Below are 18,493 nucleotides of genomic sequence, written 5' to 3' on the forward strand. Positions count from 1 at the left end.
ACCGGCAGAAGTTACGCGAAGCTGACGTACTTTTAATATTAACCTTATAGTTCCGTTAACTGTCACTGTCAATGTCAACTGTCAATGCTAAACACCAGACACTTCCATTGTAAGAAAAAAAACTGTTTACGATTAGTCAGTCCTGTTACCTGCTAATGGTTTAAATATAATGGAAAATGCCCCTCAGTTATATTCTTCCCATAATTGGGCTGAAAAAACTGTGGACAGCACACGCGTGAACACCCCACCGTCTAAACTGGACGAAATCTACGACATTCAAAAGTGCGTTGCATGGATTAAAGAGAATAACTTCCTAAAAGTGAGTGATTTTCTCATTGGTATGCCTTGAATAATATTATTAGCGTAAATCCAGGTTTGTCTACAATTCCCGGATCATTTATTACCCGACTCATCGGACGTAGCTTTAAAATTGCAACAGTTACTGGGCCAAACAGTTTACATATTAGGCGACACAGCTTATGGAAGGTACCTACTTCCAAAAAACAGGAAAATTTATTATGTTTTTCTATGTTCCTTATGTTTTAGTTGTTGCATCGATTATGTAGCTGCTGCCCATATTAATGCAGACTCAATAATTCATTATGGACCCACATGTTTGTCTAAAAGCTCAGATAATATTCCACACATGAACGTTTATGAAAAACTACATTTAAATACTGCTGAGCTTAAAAGTGCCTTAAGTAAAATTTATGAGGATATCATAGGGGATGTTTGTTTAGTTTTAGATGATGGATATGTGCATTTTTATGGTTTGTGTTGTTTTTTTGACTTGCCAAACCCATTTATAACTTTATTAATTCTTAGATTCCATTTTACAAGAGTTTGCAGACTTAGAAAGGTTATTGGTGAAAGAAGTTAATCAGTTTACAAACCTGGACAATAAATCTGTAATTTTTATTACCAACAATCAAAGAAAGTTGATGAACTTTGCCTTAAGCATGAAAAGTGAGTTCTGTTTGTAAAAGAATCAGTCATTAGCTAATGTAATTGTTTATAGTCAATTCTCTGTATTATTATGACCCGCCAGACATAAAACCATATGAGTCTGACCAAAGAATTATTAAAAGAAGATATTTTCTAATGGAGAAAATTAGGGATGCAAGCACTATAGGGATTGTTATAGGCACCCTGGGGGTGAAAAACTACCTGGAAGTAATAGAGAGATTGAAAAGGATAATTGAAAAGAGAGGGAAAAAGTATTATTTAATTAGTGTCGGTAAGCCTACTGTGGCCAAATTAGCAAATATAGGAGAAGTGAGTTTTGCCTTTAAAAGTCCCTTAAGTGTTGCTAATATTTATTACTATTTCAGGTGGATGTTTATGCCATAATAACTTGTTCCATGAATGAAATTTATGACAGCAGGGACTTTTATAAGCCAATAGTTACCCCTTACGATGTAGAAATGGCTTTGAACTTTATGGATTTAATCTCCAATAACATACAATTCTCTTATGACTATAACAGTTACCTAAGCCATTTGGGCGATATACCCAATATAGAAAATACATCACAGGAGTCCGATGTTAGTCTTTTAACTGGTAAAGTGAGGTCCTTTGTACCAGAACCTGTAAAAGAAAGCCTCCAAAACAGCACTGAAATAGCCCTAAAAACCGAAGGAACTGTAGCCCTAAATAGCAATTATGGTGCTGGATATTTAAGTGAAAGATCTTGGAAGGGTTTGGAGCAAAATTTAGGACAAAGTGAGGTTAAGTTGGCCGAGGAAGGAAAGACTGGTTTGGCGCAAGGTTATGATAACGAGAAGATTTTGTTAGGATTAAATGTTGAATAAAGTTGTGAGGTTATGTTTTTTAAATCCCCCCTCCCTCTGTGAAATTCTAACCCGACCATGCCAAATCTCATAACGATTCAGTTAAATCAAATCTTACAATGAGTCTTGGCAACATGGACGACATATCTGGTTAGTTTTTTCTATCTGTCATCAGTGTCAATGTCGGTTTCGAGATTTGGCAACAATGACATGACAACTTGAAATTTTTTTTTTATCAAGACTTGGTGTAACATCGGTATTAATATTTACGATATGTCATTCAATTTTTTTATGGAGAATTGGCGACACCGGTAATTATATAATGGATATCAATATTTATTATCTGTCAATAGCTACGTTTACATCGCGTGTATCAAATGACGTCACGAGGACCTATTTTGACGTACCAAAATTACAAATTTGATATTTTATTGAATGTTAGCTTACGAGGTCTTTATTTTTGTACACAGAAATAAAGAAGAGGAAGAGAAGGACAAGCTTAAGCCTTGAAAAAAAATTTATTAATTTATTTTGAAACAACAATAACACTTTTAAAGATTTAGAGGTTATGTCCTACAATTCTTCGTCTAAACTGATAAACTCCCTTTAACGGACATTTTGATCCTAGAGATAATCCTGCACTAATTTAACCTTCAAAATCGATCCTCGTAAACAGGGCTGTATTAAATAAAAATAATCTATCAATTGATCCATGGAGCTAATAGATCCGATGTTGTAAACCTAGCTAATGTTAAATTGGAAGATAATATTAATTTCTCGTCAAGACTTGGCAACGTGGACTAATGTCAATTTTACCAATTTTGTTTTTATGGAGACTTGGCAACATCGACAACCATTTAATAGGCATCAAATGTTCCTATCTGTCAATGTTAAATTGGAACAAAAATAATTTCTCATCAAAACTTGGCAACGTGTTTGTTGTATTAAATGGAACCACCACTCTATACATTTTTTGTAAAATAATCTAAGTGTAACCGTTTTGGAGTTATTTTAAATGATCTGCAAGAAATGACTTTTGCAGTATATAATCACCAATCATCCAGGTCTGGCAACACTGGGGCTCCGTTGTCGACCTCTTGATTGAAAACGTCAGTCACATTATGTGCGCTGACGTGTAGAATGGTTATATATACTGCCAATGAATAAGACGAAGACAGCAATACTAATTTTAATTAAATAATTTACTATCTCTCTTTTCATATGTAAGTAAACAACAAACCTCATCATTGGTCAGTTCAAAAAAAGTGACATATGTCAAAAATAAAACAGCCGTCCCTCCATTTTGTTAACCGAAACTTGTATATTCGAAAGTTCGTTGGAGTTTTTCATTATTTAATTTCTGTTTTTTCTTGGTGAGTTAAATAAAACCCAATAGTTTAAGCTCTATTTCATTAACTCCCCTTGAAACTGTAATAATCGCCACAATCAAATTCAATAACACCACCCATGGGTTTATAATTCTTAACGTTCACCTTAATGTATAGTTTTCAGATAAATAATGGGGTCCTCCGTGAAGGTAGAGGACTTCTACAAGATAGAAAAGATCGGGGAGGGTACCTACGGTGTGGTCTACAAAGGAAAAAACAAGAAAACTGGAGAAATGGTCGCCATGAAGAGAATCCGGTAGGTGCAATCCTGAGCTCCCAAATTTTCACTTACTTCAAATTTTTTTTTTTTAGCCTTGAGAATGAAGACGAGGGCATCCCGTCCACCGCCTTAAGGGAAATGAGCCTTTTAATGGAATTAAAACACAAGAACATTGTTACTTTGCTTGAGGTTATTTTGGACGAACCCAAGTAAGTTCTTTGATAAACTGATTAGTTTTTATTAATGAGGTTAAGTTATTGTTATTGTTCATTTTAAAGTCATCACAGCATTTAATGGTGTGGAATGTTGCTTTATGAGTGACCTGGAAACAGGAGATACTAGAGCTAATTGTACATGTAGCTCCTGTGCCTTTATATTTTTCTTTTCTTTTAATTTTCTGGTGGCCTGAAGAAGTCAATAAGTAGAAACATGTGTCAGCAAGAACCATTTTTGTTTTTCTGCTTCCTGACTGAAATATCTTGATAAACCTAATTTTTTTGAATAATGTAAATAAGAATGGAGATGGAACTGTTTATGCATACATTATACAAGCTGTATTTGTACATATAACTAATAATATGGAAGCTTTTCAATCTAACAAAAATGTTTGCTTATACTTTATGTCATATATAAAATAACAAGATATAAGTACATCATTTACAAAAACAGATATTGTTAAAATACACAATTACAAAGTAGCTTACTAGATAATATATATGAGACGAAAACAAAGAACATATATACCTAACTAAAAACGAATATACAATTTAAAATTACATACAAGTTTTCACTTATAAAAGCTTAGAACTAATATCACATTAATTTTAGACACAAGAATCACAAACATTCAGTGTAATAATTTCACACAAAATTCAAAATATGCATCATACAACATTAAAACTACTTCCTAGGTATTCATGAATAGAGTAAAAAAGCACCAGTAATCAAATAATATTTCATTTTTGATAAAAATAGTTAAGGCTCTAAATTTCTAGTATGAGATCAGAGCCACCCTTGGTCCTTGAAAGTCTATGAAAATTAGGTACAATATCTCTATTATGTCAGGTATTAGTTTATATCAGAGTAAGTTGCAAACAGGAACATATTATTAACAATATACACCAGACATTGATATATCTAAGCACTAGGAAAGGTAAGTATATGAAGCTCTCTGCAGTGCTGCCTGCAGCAATCCAGCCCAACAATGGATATGGAATGGATAATGGTATTGCATATGACATATTTGCAGCGAAATACCTATGATAAGCAGTCATAATGGTTGCTTTTGATGTTATTGACCTCAGGGACCTAATTACAAAAGCATTGTGTTCTTCCCATGTAAGTTTTGCAAAGTCTGTTGGCCAAAAACCATTCCTGGATTTTCTTGTAAATGCTCTTTAACCATACTCAAGGCTCATACTCAATAAAATTACTAGTATCTTTAGCAAAAAGAATAAGGAGCAAGTGTTGAATATTTGAAAGATCATTTATCTATATCAAAAACAATAAAGGTCCTGGGACAAAACCTTGTGTTACACCATTTTTTATATTCCTGTTAGTTGATGAGTCATTATTCAAATTAACATACTGAGTGCGGTCCTGAAGGTAGGACTGAATTAACCTTATGCTCGCCTCATCCAGGTGGTGAGATTTTAGTTTCTGGATCAAAATTTCATGAGAGACACAATGAAATGCTGTAGTGTGATCATAACAAGAAGCATACAAATCATTACCTCAGTTACAAGTTTTATAAGATTGTCTATTGCCAATGTTGTGGATTTATTATTACAAAAACTGCACTGCACATTGGCAAATAGTTTATTGCTTTCGAAGTTGGTCTGTTAAAACCGACTCAAATACTTTTGAAATTATGGGAAGTATAGAAATTGGTAGATAATTTATCAGATCATCCTGTGACCCTTTACCCTTAAAGATAGGAACAACCTTTGCTTTTTTAAGTATTTTTCAATAAATGCCAGCAGAAATACACTGGTTTATTAACTTGTTCAAAGGTATACTTAAGGTATAGGCTGTTTAAAGGTCTAAAGAATTTTATTATTAAAGTCAAAGCAATCTCTACTTCTGTTAGCTTTTAGGTCCTTAGTTTTATCTCTTACAATGTTAAAGGTGGTTAGCTGAAAAGAGAAGCAAATGCTATCCTCAAAAGCAGGCATGTAATCAGAGAATGATGTTTATGGATCTGTCATATTTATTTATTTATTTATTTGGTACACATTACAAACACCAGTGAACTAGTAATTACAAGTAATGGCATAAAAACTAAACTAGAAAACAACATGGAAAAAAGAAACAAATAAAATTGAAAAGGGAAAACACATGCAAATTTACATCTAAGGAAACAAGAAATAACAAAAAAAACAATTTACTTTTCACCTAAGGCCTACTAAACATTAGCAAGAGTAGTTTGCAATTGTGGTTGGGCTATATTAAAAATATCTATGTGATTCTTTTTAAGTATGTGGTTACATATAAGTAGAGTTATATTTATGGGTGAATGGCTCACTAGGTTGATTTTGAACAAATTGTAGTCTAGAATTCTCTAATTAATCTTAAGGAACATTGAAATATATGTACTTAGCTAAATCACAGTCTCTATATTTTTTATTGTTTAGGATAGAGTGTATAAAAATCACAGGCTGTTTGTTTCTTCTGTCCAATAAGCTTGTAAATTGGAAGCTGGCTATCATGCTTCTGTGTGAGACCACACGTGAATGAGCATTGTTTTTCTTAACATAGAGGTATCTTAGGAATCTCTTTTGCACTTTTTCTAAGTAAATGTGGGCGGATGGCATCCAAATTTGTGCAGCATATTCCAAGTGTGGTCTAACCAGGGCATTATAAAGCCTAACAATAGTCTTTAGCTCAAACGTCCTGCTATTTCTAATCACAAAGACTTATAAGCCTTATTGACCATTTCTATATAATGTGTATTGAAATTCATATCACTCTAAAAAGTGACTCCCAAATCCCTAATTTTAGTCTTACACTCCAGGATGAGCCGTAGCCGATCGATAGTTCTAGCCTGGACACTTATCCCCGCTTCCATCGATACCTCACAACAGAAGCCGAAATCATGCGAGGCGACGACCGCATCGCGATGGCAAAAATTCCGCGCGGGAGCACATATTTTGCGTTGATTCGAAATAATATTTTACTGCAGTTATTATTGTAGTTTATAGTAAGATTACGCATTTAAAATTTTAAACTACCAAACTATTTTGATACTCGCTTTGAGTTTTAAAAAGAATAAAAATTCAATAATAAAAATGTAAAATATTCTGTCCTCGGTATCTCCACTTAGTCGTTGCACTGTACGGCGTGCGCCATCAAATCTCGGCTTCAATTTTGACGCCACGAAACCAGTGTCCCGGCTAGAACTATCGATCGGCTACGGATGAGCCCAATCAATCAATGATAAAATCAGGTAAATATTATTGAGTATGATTAATTTTATGATCATACTCAATTATATTTACCTTCAGTGAAAAACTTCTAACAGAACACTTAGTAACATTTTATTGTTGCGAAACCATAGAATGATATCGTCTATGTCGCTCTGAAGTAAAATGCAATCTTGAAAGTTGGTTATCATTTTTCAAAGCTTAAAGTCATCTGCAAAAAGAAGTCCCATAGGTTTTGATACGCAGTCAGGAAAAAGATGGTATCTTGCGGTAGACCTGAGGTAGCCCCATATATCTATTTGAAGTGCTTTTGCCAATCTTTAATATTAGGATCCAATTTCGCAGATAAGGCTGCAAAAAAACAAAAAACTTAGTATGATATTGCAACCAGCCGATCCAGGAGCAGCCGATGATCAACCCGGTCGGACGCCTTCTCACAATCTGTATAGATTACATTTAACTGAGCTTTGCTTGAGGTTGCTTGTGAGGCATATTCAGACAGTATACAAATGTCGGTGACAGTTGTTTTGTCAGTGACAAAGCAATGTTGAAATTTAGAAATACTTGGTTTGAAATGATCTGTTAGGTTTTCATATAAAATTAGTTCGAAAATTTTAGTTATAGGTCTGTAGTTTTTTTATTTCATTTGTTTTGCCACTTTTATGTATAGGAGTGACCAAAGCTGTTTTCATTGCTTGTGGGAATTGCTTGCTCGTTATGGACAGATAAAAATTAATATTGTTGATAATTAATTCTGCAATTGATGTAAAGAAAGAATTAAAGGATTCAGCATTTAGTGTGGCACTGCTTGTAGCTATTTGATTGGACGAATTTTGTTTTATAACTCTCCACATTGGCACTTGTTTATTTTTGGATTCATGAATATATGAGTCTTTTTTTGCTTCACACATAGCTTTTCTATAGGTATTTTTATGGGTATTTAATTGATTCTTAGTGACTAAAATGGGGTTACATTTAGTAATGCAGCGTGTGTAATCTTTCAAGACACCATCAAACCATTCAATTTTTTATTGAGTTTTATTACCTTGATCGCTCAGTTTGGTTTTAAGAGAAAAACACTCATCAATAAAATAAGAGAGTACATTTACAAGTAATGAAAACTGGTCATCCACATTTCTATCCATGGTATTGTTGGTTATTTTTATACATGCTATTGTGAAAGGGCTCAGGATTGACTTCTGATGGATTCTATCTAAATGCTAGAGAATTTTTTTCTCTAACCCAACACTTCTTCTCTGTTAGATAGAAAAAATAGTAATTACCATTATATTGCCAATATATTTAAATGTGTGCTTCCACTTTAGCTTTATAGTAGCAAATTCTATTTCCTAAATTCCTTTTAGGTTGTATCTAATTTTCGAATACCTCTGTATGGACTTGAAAAAATACCTGGACAACATCGAAAGTGGCAAAATGATGAACCCAAAACTAGTCAAAAGCTATTTATTCCAAATAAACGAAGCCATATTGTTCTGTCATCAAAGACGAGTGATCCACAGGGACCTTAAGCCCCAAAACTTACTAATTAGTAGAGATGGAGCCATTAAAGTGGCCGATTTTGGCTTAGGACGGGCCTTCGGTATCCCCGTGAGGATTTACACCCATGAAGTGGTCACTTTATGGTACCGGGCTCCTGAAGTTCTGCTTGGGGCTGCCAGATACTCTTGTCCAGTAGACATATGGTCAGTTGGGTGTATTTTTGCCGAAATGGTCACTAGAAAACCATTGTTCCAAGGGGACAGTGAAATTGATCAGCTATTCAGGATCTTTAGGGTGCTAAAGACCCCTACAGAAGATATTTGGAAAGGGGTGTCTTCTTTGCCTGAATACCATGCGATCTTTCCGAACTGGACCAGTTATAACCTGGAACATCAGGTGAAAAATTTGAGCGAAGATGGACTGGATCTGCTGGGAAAAATGCTGATTTATGACCCTAGTAAGAGAATTTCTGCTAAAGGTATTGCCACACACCCGTACTTCCGCGACGTAGATCTCAGCGTAATGCCAGTGATTGTTGAAAAAAATAAGTAAGACTTGTAGTATGTATTTATTTATTAGAAAAAAAAAATGTTGCTTTTTTATTATATTGTGTCGTATGTTTCTTTGAGGGTGTCTTAACCAGTTAATTTTGTACATACTTAGTAACAGTTCAGTCTTAAGTTAAGATGGTGCCATGTTTTGATGGCCATATACGTAGAGGCACCCATACGCATAGACAAACTAAGATATATTTTTAGTATTCATTTTTAGTGTATAGGGTTCAATTTACTACTAAATATTGAAATAAAACTTATTTTACTGTAATTCCATGTGTTTTAATTTCTTGTTTTTACCCCTCGATAATCCCGTTATAAATATGGGGCATAGCCGAGGCAACCGCATTATTTGGCAACCAAAAAGGGTGAAAAAAAGTGACTCATTTTATGGAAGCCAATAATCCGGTTTAAGGAGTTTACTAGAAGCCAATATATCCGGATTTCAGTAAATCTCGCAGTGGTTTTAATTAAAAAAAAGCAATTTGGCAACGTAGAATACCTCATGTTTAGAATGCAAGTATCCAATGTTGCCACTCTGTGTTTTTTTTCTAGATATTTTTGCATGTGTGTGAACGTAGCGACCTATGTGTATAGTCCGCACCCCCTGTTATTTAATTGATATAATGCCGTATCTCCTATAATTTCCAAGGAATTTTAATAATTTTTTGTCCAGATATTAACAATGCATAACTAAATAGATTTATGGTGGTTACAAACGAAAGGTTTTTGATAAAAAATTATTAAATCATTAGATGTTAAAAGATATAAGCGGCTATAACTCCCAGTGGAAAAGTTTTATCCATATCCTTTAAGAGTTTCGCCATACTGCACAGAAAATGTTATCGGCTTAAGAATTATATTGTTTTTATAAAAAAATATACGCAATAAAACAATAAAAAAAATAGTGTTGAAAGGTCTCGGTAATCAGGGGATTATTTAAAAAAAAAGATCGTGTAAATTGATGCAATACAACTCTCTCACGAACTTGCTGAAAAATTTGGCTTAGTGTTTTAAATATATAGATTATCCCGCCTGGCACTTGACAAATGACAAGTCGCTGTCAATTCTGTCACGTCACGTCAACACGCAGAAAATATTTCGCTTAAACTCATTTCGCGGGACACCTAACGTTATACTCGTGGGTGCGTTAACCCTCGTTTAACGTGCGTAAATCTTGGCTACGTCGTCGCTGCACTTAAACTCTCTAATAAGGTCACTCTACAATAAGAATGATTTTAATAGTGTGAACTGTCAATGTTATATTTTGAGTCAGGTGTCAAAATGGCAGTGACAAGTGTGACAGTCTAACTGAACCATGAATGAAGGTGTTAAAAAATCAATAAACCCTAGTTTAGTTGCACATATTTACGGTTTCCTATTTTATTTTACAGAGTTTAAATTTAAAAAAATAATAATAATAATTGGACCTAAACTACACGTTGACTTGATTCTGCGCGATCCAATCCAAGTAGCACGTGACTCTCGCGAAGGCTGCCGGCCAACCAATGGCGCATCCCCAACTGCTGCCAAACGACACAACCCCAATCTAAAAACAAAATTACGAATCATACACTAAACTCCTTAAAATAAGGAATTTTTGGTACCTGTACGCCGTTGATCATCAACGGTCCCCCACTGTCCCCCTGACAGGTGCTGCGCCCCAACGCCCCCGAAATGCAAATATGACACTCCTCGACTGTCCCAGTATAGGCCAAACGACATGCGTAGTTGCTAATAACCGTGGACGTCACCTCCCTTAAAACGGGCGAAATTGTCCACACGTCATCCGACGGACGTCCCCAGCCGCTCACCAAGGTCGTGTTGCCCAAGTAGCTTTGAGTCGTATCACGTGGCAAAAGAACTGGGGTTATGTTCGCTAAAATGTCCCGAAAGCCATTAGTCCACAATATTAAATAGTCGGTATACTCGATTACCGTTAAAAGAGATTGCGTTCTCTGGTCTTAAGCGGATGATAGCGATATCGTGTCTCATCGTGGCTCTGCTCCACAACGGATGAATCACCACGTCATCCGACTCCACCGTTACGACGTTCGTGTCGTTGAGCAAGGGGGGCATTTCGTGGGCCCCGAAATGTAAAGTTACATTTCCGTTACGACTAAAATTCGAGTGTCTTAAATTTAAAAAAAAAAATTATTATAACTTACTTATCGACACAGTGGGCCGCGGTGAGGATCGTACGGGCATTTATTAGGGAAGCACCGCAAAACGAACGTTCTAATCCAACGGGAATGTACATGCCCACCTAAGAAAACAAAATGGCCATAGAAAATCAAAAGTCCCGCCATTTTAGTATAGCTGTCAAATGTCAAAATGCTGACTAATTTCACAGCTGTTTAGGACACGTACGTGTCTCATTGCAGTAAATTATTTATATAATAGGGGATTATTGGAACTCATATGAGGCCTAGCAGTAAAAAATAAGGGAAATTTTAATAACGATACTGCTAGGCTTTAATTGCGGCTAAATTAGGCCTCAAGTGTTTTTGCTTCCTTATTTTGACAGTTTTGACATTTGAATCATGACACATGACGTGACAAAATGAGGCAATGAGGTTATTTTATTTGTTAGAAAAGTGGTTCTCTGAGAAGACACGAACAATAATTGGTTATTATAGTGTTTAGTCCCAATTTCGCTTCAAATGAACGAGGAAAAAAATTGAGGCTCCATTTTACCTACGAGGACGATTTGATCTTGTTGAGAGAATTTATTAAGAATAATCTCGTTAGAAATGAAATAAACAGCTGCAAAAAAAAATAGAGTTTGAGGTTAAGAATACCGTCAACGGCACTAACCTAACGCGCCAATAACTCTTTTTCCATACACACGTTTAGGCTTAGCAACACGAACTTTATAAATATACTTGGACTGCCAATTTAATGAAAAGTAAATGATGTAAATCACATCGAGTAATCGTGTCGAGTCGTGACTTTAGAATCCCAAATGTCAATGAAAAAAATTAATTTTGTCTGTGACAGGTCACACGTCAAACGTCAGCGTCGGCAACTATATTTATAGTTGGCAACACTGAAAATGTTCATAGTGACCAACATCAAAAGGACACAACCACTATAAAAATGGCGGCCATCAGGCAGCGGCCATTTTTGGGTCTGGTGGCCATATGCATTAGCAGTCATATAATACGGTTTTAGCCTTAATTACTGCTAGCACTATTTGAATCTTCAATAATTCCCTAGTATTTGACATGTGTTTTACTGTTAATAATCAGAGAGGCAAATGTTTAGGTTCTTACTTGATAGGGTCGCGAATTACGTCTGACCTCCTCACCGCCCACGATTCTCGGATCGAGTTTGGCCCAGTGCGGTCCCGGGATGTTCGGGAATCGCTTCTGGAAGTCCGGATCGGTTTCCAAATGTCCCGGGGTGGCTTTTTCATACTCCTCCCTTGTCTATATAATTAATTTAGTGAGAAATCTTCTTGCGAAGTCTTTTGGGCCTTACTTACCAATATTTCTGCCCCCGATAAGGCTAAAATTGAAATTATTATAAGTCCCGCTAAACAAGTCATTATCCTGTTCTTTTGAGTATAAAAACCGTAATGCGTATCTTAGTTTCTTGCTTATATTGACACGCTTAATCTTAGATGGTTCTCGGATTAAGGGAGATGGATTTATGTGGTCCATAATTTCTTATTTTCTCGATAGATTGGAATGTCAGTAATTTATAGGCGAGGGCAATATAAATGACAATAATAAGATGAGTATACATGATAATGTTCTTTATGGGAAAAATTTAGCATGAGGGAAAATGATAATTAAAAAAAACTTTAGACTTTTATAAATTGAAAAGATTAAATACTAATTAGTTTTAAATTACCAAGGAGAAGAAGTGGTAGTTAAGGTTAATGATCTAGAAAATCAGGCAAACAATTTGCTTGATGGTACCTAAGTTAAAAATTTTATATTATGTTATATTTGCTAAACATACATATATTTCATATCCTTTTTAATTATTGCATAAGAAAGTATTAATAAAGGTACTTTTATTCATATAGGCATTTTTCATAATTTATTTTAAATCCAATGAAAGTTTATTCGGAAGAAAACTCTGCAGGATGAAAAAATTCGACTTCATTTTTTTAGTCAAACAAAAAAGAAAAAACAAAAACATCAACTGTTTAATTGCTAATAACCATTTCCAATTCCATTGCTAATAATCCATTTCAGCGACTGTCTCTTTAGACGATAATTTTTAAGTGATGGGGGAAGCATACGTCACACTTACCTGTCAAAGTTGTCAACCAAAAGAGTAATCGTGGTTCGGCTATAGCCTTCTTCCAACTTTAAAACCAAAAGAGTAACCCAAGTAATAATTGGGAAATACCAAACGTCAAGCGGGTGATTTGTGACGTAAGTTTTACCCTACTTTGTTTAAAACCAGAAACGCATTGTAACTACTGATGACAGCTACTGACAAACAAATGTTTCAAATGTCAAACCAATTGATGAAGACCAGGCAACACCGTAGTTTTGACAAACGACAGCTTAAGACGTTTGACAGTCAATTTTATCTGACATTTGACATAAATGACTCACGGCAGTATATCGTGTTGACAACGGCTATGACGTCTGCCACTTACCAAGTTTGTTCGAAAAATTAAGCTTATAATTCAGATCGGTTAGTGTTTACATGAGAGCATTAAAAAAATTTGTTGACTAGTTAGTTTAATAGTTAAAAAGTTAGTAAACTTTTTAAACAACAAGTGATAACAAAATGACGCAAAAATTAACATCTAACGTTATAATACCTGTTTATAAATATTTTTTTTTAAGTAATTGCAGATTTGTGTTGGTAGCACTGGGAGTTAAATCGGTTGAGTAATGACTGGTGCTTACACGGTAGTTTAAGGCGGTTTAAAACCAGATTAACCACTTTAAATCGATTAAAATCGATTTAAGTTAAACCGATATACGATCGCTAAAGCGGTTTATGGGTGTTTATCCATGCGAATTATCTTAAATCGATTTCCACTAACCCACTTTAAGGTGCTCGTGTAAACTTGGTATATGGCAGGAGTGAATAAACTTGAATTACTAATGACCTAATTATTTTAAAATGTTTGATTACTTAAGCATTAAACCTCAAGGAAAAATGAAAAGACATAAATATATAATTCATAAATTTAATTATATCTATATATAAAAAAATAATAAAAAGACCATTATTATTATTATTATGGATATTGTAAGTTTCTCTTGAAATTAATCAGTGTTATCAACATTCTCCAAATTCCTAAAACCTAATCAACGGTATGTGTATTAACGAGAAGGAAAAATAAAGCAATGTATATTAAGATTATTAATATACGAAACTGGTCTTGTACCTAACCTAAGCTGTGCACATAATCCAGTGTTGCCAATTATTATTATAGTATGTGTACTATTATTACACATTGTGTACTATGCTTTATTTAAACCCGTAATAGTAAGGCAAAAATACTATTAGAATATTAGCTCCAAAAAGCTTTTTTTTCGCGTTAGAAAAATAAACTGTACATTTAAAAATAAATAATTGCCTTGAGACGTAAAGAAAATGTAACCAACCCTGAAAGCGAAAGAATAAAAATCTCCAATGAAAAATGTACTGCTTTTGTACCATCTGTACTATTATTTTGTGGGAACTTGTACTATTGTATAAAAGTTGGCAACACTGACATAACCTAAGATTATCCTCAAACTTCATCACCGCTACCCTCAGAAGAGCCAGTAGAATCTTCTTTACTCGAATCTCTACTGGATTCAGTGGATGCTGTTGTAAAAGAACTTGTCGCTGTAGCATCCGCCATATTAGCTTTGATCCAGTCCAAATAGTACGTAACCCGTGCGAATACTGACGGATATCCTTGGGCGCATCCCCAGCCGCTACCAAAAGACACCACTCCCACCTAAAACCCCCTTAATTAAAACAAAATTTGTGGTAATTGTTTCTGTACCGACTTGGATGCCGTCTACCACCAAAGGTCCTCCGGAATCTCCGCTGCAAGTGGCTCTGCCTACATAAGAAGACATACAGATGTTACTGTCTTCTATGGAACCCAAATAAGCCAGCCTGCAAGCATAATTGCTCATTATGGTGGAGTAGAGTTGATTTAACACAGGTGATATGCCGGGGACGTCTTCTATCGGTCTACCCCAGCCGGTGACCAAAGAAATATTTCCCAGATAGTCGTGGGAGTCATCTTCCGGAAGCGAAATAACATTATACTTATCTAAAATCAATAAAAGTCAGTGTGAACTTATTAACGCATATTGCTCAACTAGTACCAGTGAGTTCAACGGGTTCCTTGAGACGCACCAATCCGATATCGTGTAGTAACGTGGGGCGGTGCCACCCTGGATAAACGACCACGTCATCCGTGTACAAGGTCAACACGTCATCGGAGTCTTTGGGTGGCATATTGTGCGCCCCCAAGTAAACCGTTACGTTGGACGATGGACTGAAACTATTCGAGAATGTTCCAGAATATTTAGAGGGAGGGGTTGGAGGTACTTACTAGTCGATACAGTGGGCCGCGGTCAGGATGTTACGCGCGTCCAGGATCGATCCGCCACAGAAGTAGCGTCCCCCTACGGTCACCGGAACACTTAAGCCAACCTAAAATTTCGAAACTTAATAAATATAACGGGACTGCTAATGCATATGGCCCCCCATACACTAAAATGACCACTGTCTGGTGGCCGCCATTTTTATAGTCGTTATGTCTTTTTGATGTTGGTCACTCTGAACATTTTTAGTGTTGCCAACAAAAATATATTAAATAACAGTAATGAAGTTGACGACGCTGACGTTTGACATGTGACCTGTCACGTTATATCTATTAATCTGGAAGCACTGTACATAGAAGGAAAAAAAAGTCGTAAAGTAAAAATAGGAAGAAAATAAAAGTGTTTTTAACTAAATTTGTTAAGTAAATACGAACAAAAGATCATCATTTTCTTGGTATTAGAATTTATAAGGTTCAAGTTTATCAGAATAATAAAACAAATATTTTAAAGTGCATGCATCTATCCCAAGTTAATTGAATCTGTCTCATTTTAGGTGATGATTGCTTTCTCTCGTAAATCCTTAAAGAAGTACAAAAAAAATCTCAAATCTAACGCGACCATCTTAACTAAATGTAACTTTCTATTTTGTTTTTGTAAATATAACCTCCCAAAAACTTGATTTGTTTTGTTTCCCTACAATTGGCACAACTGAATTTTGTCAGAATGACCAACATCAAAGGGACACAATCACTCAAAATGGCGACCACCTAGTAGTGGTCATTTACTTTACATAACCATTTTTATAATGGTTGTGTCCTTTTGATGTTGGCACTCTAAACATTTTCAGTGTTGCCAATAACAAAAGATATATTAAGTAAAGGTAATGAAGTTGACAATGCTAACGTTTGACTTATTGTGATATGTCATGAATTTAAATATAAAAAGTCGTGACTTGTAAATGTCGTGCACTTTCTTCACTCATAAATAATTAATAAGAAATCATTATTATATATTATATAAAAATCATAGTTCAAAAATTAAAGTAGGTATTTTCATTTTAAAATGCCTTAAATTTATATGACTTTACAGGAGGATATGGTCCATGTTCTGAAACGCTTTCTTCTGAGTATGGTATGCGAAACTAGTTGCCAGTAAATAGAAATTTCGAAACATCTATACCATTTTTTCTATACCTCTTCTCTGTCTATTCCACTTGAGTTGTTTAAAACTTTATCTGTATAGAGCTTCTCTTTCTCTCTTTCTTAAATTACTATTTTCCCTTTTTATAACTTCATTTCAATAATAAAACTTATTTTATATTTTAATTGTTTTATTTATCTACAATTGGCACCACTGAAATTCGTCAAACTGACCAACATCGAAAGGACACAATCACCCAAAATGGCGGCCACCTAGTAGTGGTCATTTATTTTTCAATGGATTGGCAGTCCAGGTATATTTATAAAGTTCATGGTATTTGACTTAGCGGTAATGCTTCAGATCTCTGGCAGTTGGTTCCTTCATCACACATTTTTTTTTAATTCACTGTTTTAATAAATTAAACAATTTATTTACTTACTTGATATGGTATGGAGTTTGGTGTAACCTCTTCTCCACCTACGATCTTACTGTGCTCATTAATCCCATTTATGTGAGGAAACAATTGTCGAAACCCTTCCTGGTCGTCCAGATGGGCCGGCATGAAATTGTCAAACTAAAGTTAATTTTAAATAAGTAGGAAATTTACGAATTATATTAATAGTTACATTTTGAGCGGTGATAGTATTAACTAAAACGATGGAAAATATGATGAATATTTGCGACATTTTCGGGTAATTTGAGGATTTAAGCCCTGATACTTGGTAGTTATAACCCGGCGAAGTAAAATTATTTTTTTCCCTCATATAATTAATTGCATGTCCATAAAGATACAATAAACCAATGCAGTAAAATGGATTTCTGTTTTCCGGTTATACGATCGATACTACTGAATCATATTAATTTGTATCAAAACATATTTTTTTGGCACGTTAAACCAAACAATAAGTTGGACCGTATTTGATGCATTTAATCAGTTTAGTGCATATAATAAATAAGTCTTTAAATAAATAAGTCTTTATTTCCAACGGTTACCCACTTACAGGAAGTGCAGAAAAAAAATACAAATCAAAACAATAATAACAGAATAAAAATTAAATGCAAAAAAACAAAGTAGTAAAGTAAAACAGTTAAAACTAATTTAAAGAATAAACAAAAAGAAAAGAAAAATAAAAAAAAAGAACTCAACAAACCTTTATGCCACACTTCTAAATAACAAACAGCATTAGACAGGTACTTACAGGTTGTAATACTAGGTTATTGATTGAGTATGATAATACAAGGTGTTTCAGAATTTATTCAGTGCAACAGTAGAAAATATTTGAGTATAGGAACCCATGTCTGGAAAAGTGCCCTACGATGCGTTCAAATGTAGAAAAAACGATGAATTGCCTAAATAGGATTTATTGCATTTAATTTTTGCCTTTTATACGTGATATCATGATAACAAATGTAATGAATGTCAATGTCAATGTTTAAAAATTTTATAGCTGATAATTTTAAATAATTTATCGGTGCTTTTGTGTTGTTATCTTTAAAAACGATAACATTGGAGTAGTTTCTTGGCCTCCTAGATGACCTGATTTAAGGTCAGTAGATTTTTTCCTGTGGGAAGTCTTAGGTCTACGAAACTCCAGTAAAAAAAAAACAGGACTTAACTGGACAATTTATAGCAGCATTTGAAATAATTCAAAATTAGTACTTAAGCCCCTATATTTAAATGTTTTCTTCTGTAACTACAATAATCTCTAGAAGTTTGATCCCATAGTTCTAAAACACCCTGTATTTCTGTATGATTTTTCAGTAACAACTCTTGGTACGCCTATGATGGCTCTGCCTCTATACTTACCGCATTGGCTAGAGCACATTCATTAACATGGAGTTGGGCGTGTTCAAATCAATCAGTGGAGTGCCATTAATTGAAATATTTGAGAAAAAAACCCTTAACATGTAAGGTCCTTCGAGCTAATCTTACTAATATTCCTAATATAAAT

General features: G+C 34.6%; 3 protein-coding genes across 3 annotated transcripts; 2 read left to right on the forward strand and 1 right to left on the reverse strand.

The window, feature by feature from the left end:
* The first annotated feature begins 91 nt into the window (after nucleotides 1-91).
* LOC126742889 (2-(3-amino-3-carboxypropyl)histidine synthase subunit 2) lies at nucleotides 92-1,835 on the forward strand. Its single transcript, XM_050449741.1, has 6 exons — nucleotides 92-319; nucleotides 374-486; nucleotides 547-770; nucleotides 826-966; nucleotides 1,019-1,275; nucleotides 1,332-1,835. Exons 1-6 carry the CDS (start codon nucleotides 170-172, stop codon nucleotides 1,809-1,811), a joined length of 1,365 nt encoding a protein of 454 aa, XP_050305698.1. The 5' UTR covers nucleotides 92-169; the 3' UTR covers nucleotides 1,812-1,835.
* A 1,176-nt stretch (nucleotides 1,836-3,011) lies between these two features.
* Nucleotides 3,012-9,145, forward strand: LOC126742890 (cyclin-dependent kinase 1-like). Its single transcript, XM_050449742.1, has 4 exons — nucleotides 3,012-3,163; nucleotides 3,296-3,434; nucleotides 3,491-3,607; nucleotides 8,185-9,145. The coding sequence occupies exons 2-4, from the start codon at nucleotides 3,310-3,312 to the stop codon at nucleotides 8,870-8,872; spliced, it is 930 nt and encodes a 309-aa protein (XP_050305699.1). The 5' UTR covers nucleotides 3,012-3,163; nucleotides 3,296-3,309; the 3' UTR covers nucleotides 8,873-9,145.
* A 1,082-nt stretch (nucleotides 9,146-10,227) lies between these two features.
* On the reverse strand, nucleotides 10,228-17,322 carry LOC126743291 (transmembrane protease serine 9-like). The gene is made up of 12 exons (XM_050450321.1): nucleotides 17,168-17,322; nucleotides 16,981-17,115; nucleotides 15,410-15,510; nucleotides 15,180-15,358; nucleotides 14,853-15,124; nucleotides 14,590-14,800; nucleotides 12,362-12,384; nucleotides 12,150-12,305; nucleotides 11,043-11,140; nucleotides 10,812-10,993; nucleotides 10,482-10,753; nucleotides 10,228-10,423 (listed from the first exon to the last, which is right to left on the reverse strand). The coding sequence occupies exons 1-12, from the start codon at nucleotides 17,303-17,305 to the stop codon at nucleotides 10,310-10,312; spliced, it is 1,881 nt and encodes a 626-aa protein (XP_050306278.1). The 5' UTR covers nucleotides 17,306-17,322; the 3' UTR covers nucleotides 10,228-10,309.
* Nucleotides 17,323-18,493: the final 1,171 nt, after the last annotated feature.

This window comes from Anthonomus grandis, chromosome 12 (genome assembly GCF_022605725.1).
Source record: "Anthonomus grandis grandis chromosome 12, icAntGran1.3, whole genome shotgun sequence".
In the NCBI taxonomy this organism is placed as follows: domain Eukaryota; kingdom Metazoa; phylum Arthropoda; class Insecta; order Coleoptera; family Curculionidae; genus Anthonomus; species Anthonomus grandis.